General features: G+C 36.5%; 1 protein-coding gene across 1 annotated transcript in view; it reads left to right on the top strand.

Moving 5' to 3' along the window:
* Nucleotides 1-1,056: 1,056 nt before the first annotated feature.
* Nucleotides 1,057-2,958, top strand: part of tmem160 (transmembrane protein 160) — a 5,088-nt gene continuing 3,186 nt past the window's right edge. The window contains exons 1-2 of the mRNA XM_024278037.2: nucleotides 1,057-1,385; nucleotides 1,496-1,520. Coding sequence (XP_024133805.1) covers nucleotides 1,167-1,385; nucleotides 1,496-1,520 — 244 coding nt within the window. The 5' untranslated portion in view covers nucleotides 1,057-1,166. The remainder of the gene's footprint in view (nucleotides 1,386-1,495; nucleotides 1,521-2,958) is intronic.

Raw genomic sequence — 2,958 nt, 5'->3', positions numbered from 1 at the left:
CCATTAGGGGCTGCCACAAGCTGATAAAAATATCTTCATTAGCCCTTAACCTTGCACTAAGCCTTTCTATTGGCAAGAGTTTGAAGATTTCTGTATACCACTGTGTTACAGTCAGAAGTTTCTCTTTAATCCAGTTAAATAAAATACACTTCTGTACCAACAATAGTAATTTACATAATAATGTTGATATATTTGTAATTGGTATTTTGTTTATAGGAGACATACCCTTAAATTTGCTTTTTATTTTAGTGTAAAATCATTTTAATTGAAGTTCTTCTATATACCGAAATACATATCAGGTGATAATCCTGATTTGGTGTCAGGTATTGAAAAAGATCTAGTGTCTATTAGCAAAATTTAGAGTAACATATTCACATTTGAGATTTTAAATAACTTTTTCTTGAGGTAAAAATTCCAAATTTGCATTTCTTAGGAGTTCTTTTTTCATTTAGTTTCAGATATTTCCCCCTTTATTTTTATTGCAATGATACAGCGTAGTAAAACATTTTAGTGTTTTTTTAAGTAAAAAAAAAGCAAAGTAAATTAGCTCAAACGAAGGACGGGGCAAAAAACTGCAATAACATAATTTTCTTAATTGACCATCATAATTACTTTTACTCCGCATGCAGTTTATAGCTGAAAAAAGGAGACAGAAACTGAGTTAACAAAAGATATGTTCAATCAATCTCACATTGAAATAATTTCAGGTTTTATTCAGATTTATTTTGTTTGCTAAATGTTGACTTCATTAAATAAAACCTACTTAATTTATTTAGTTAAAAAAATCTACTGGTGGAGACTAGTTTCACTGCACTGAGACAAGTTTTGTAATCCTCTGGCGCCCTCTTGTGTCATAAATGTGAACAGACGCGCTATCAATTGAAGAGACGATGCGAATGTGTTAGAGGAGAGTGAGGTTTAGTCTGTGGGAGAAATAAAAGTTTGATTATAAAATGCTTAAGAATTATATAATTAAGCACGTTTAACAGTCAATGTATTTATCAATTCCCAAATCCACCGCATGATGGCGGTACTTCCATTCTGTCCACCGTTTGTGCAGTCACTTCCGGGTTGCAGTTGTTGACCGTGTGAGAGTTCAGAGGTCGTGTAATGTTTTTCTTTTTCGCTCTTGGCTAGCATTTTAACCAATAGTTTCCAGTGATGTTATGGCTTTCCTGAGCCTTTTCGTGAGGAGGCAGCTGCCGCAGGCTGTCACCTACTTCGCCCGGACACTGAAGCTGGGCCGGCCTCCGGGCTCCGCGGCCCCGCTGAGGAGGCTCCACGGGTCGGCGCGGCAGCGGACGGCGGAGAAGGGTCCGTGGGGGAAGAGCCGGGGCTCGGAGCAGCAGCTCCAGCTCTCTGACCTGGACAAGGCGGATGCTTTGGTAGGCTATTATAACAGAAAAATAATAATAATAAAATATTAATGTTTTTTCATTTAATTAGAGTAAATTCCAGGCTTTAACAAATCTATTTTTCTCTTGTGCCTTTGCAGATACTAAGAAAGTCACATGAAACAGGTAATTTCATGACAGAAAGGTATTTATTTTGATTATTATCAGTCAGGAAACCTTTGTAGTTCTGAACGAAACCATTAAAAACACTAAATGGTGGCTTTGAGTGTAATGAACTTTAGAAATATTACAAATTATCTTCACTAATATTTCTGACTTACTTTTTTGAATCAATTCTTTCTCAATTTGTTCACCTTTTTTCTATATTTATTTTGTTATCTATCACCCTTAACCACCTACAACCTCAAAAAAGTGGTTTGATCCAATATTTGTGGATTTTTACTCTGCTTTATCTTTATATTTGTTTCTGTTAACATATCAACCAACCCTGTGCATCACAGCCTGACACCATGTTGCACAAATCCCTCAGTTTTGTCGACCCACTCTGTATCAATTCATCGTTTTGACCCATTTCAGCTGTTTCTAGTTTAAGTCATCCTCCAATGCTGCTCACAGCCCTGGTCTGCTTGCCTAAAGAAATGATTAGGTGAGGGGGACAGTTTTAGAATCAGCATGGAGGATTTTGGAGAAAAAATTATTATTATTGGGAAAAATTAGCTTATTCCAGCATGGCTCTTAATGCAAGATCCTTCATGCTTCTGCCTAACTGTGTAGCCACAAGGAAATCTATGTCTCCCTGTGCCGGTCCCCTTCCGGGATAAAATATAATTTTTTGTCAGTAGAGGCACCCAGTGTAAAACTCTCCGCCAAACCTTCTGTGTGAATCAGTGACAGCTGATTGACTGTGGCGACCGTTGACAGGATGTGCCAGAAGATGAATAGTATGTCATAAGTAAAGTTAAAAACTACATTTAGTTAGTTCTTTGTTATTTTGTTGTAAACCTGACGACACACTCCCCAGTTTTCTTAGTTTTCCAAACACGAATACAGAATTCAAACTATTCTGTGCATCTCATCTAAGAGGAGTAAAAGTACCCCAACCCTCACCCCCCTAAAAACAAAACCAAAAACATTCTGAACCCTGCAAGGGTGGAACAAAATACCCAGTTTTTCCCTCTACAACTGCCCCATTCCCAATATTCTAAAATAATGTTAGAACCAAAATGTTCTTTATCTGCCTTATGTCATCTTTGACAACCAGGATACTCAGTGGACTGTAAAAGGCATTTGCCTATTTTCAGGGCTTTCTGAATCAACAATTCCAACATTCAGTGCACTGGAAATCTCCCAGAAATCTCTGCAAAAACTACTGTGTATCAATGCTAACTAGACTGGTAAATATAGGCCACGATGTGTTGCTTTTGAATTATTTTACATTTAAAAATAAATAAATAAATAAACTGTTCAAGTTTTCATCATCAGAACAGAGTGGATTCATTCACAGTCTTTGTAAAATGCTCTTATTTATTAGGTTTTTGCTTCGGAAAATAAATGTCATATTTTCCGAAAAAAAAAAAAAAAAAGTAGTGACCATGTGTGCAAA

Source organism: Oryzias melastigma, linkage group LG13 (genome assembly GCF_002922805.2).
Source record: "Oryzias melastigma strain HK-1 linkage group LG13, ASM292280v2, whole genome shotgun sequence".
In the NCBI taxonomy this organism is placed as follows: Eukaryota; Metazoa; Chordata; class Actinopteri; order Beloniformes; family Adrianichthyidae; genus Oryzias; species Oryzias melastigma.
Note: the sequence above shows the minus strand (reverse complement) of the source record. Positions and strands in the feature narration are given on the sequence as shown.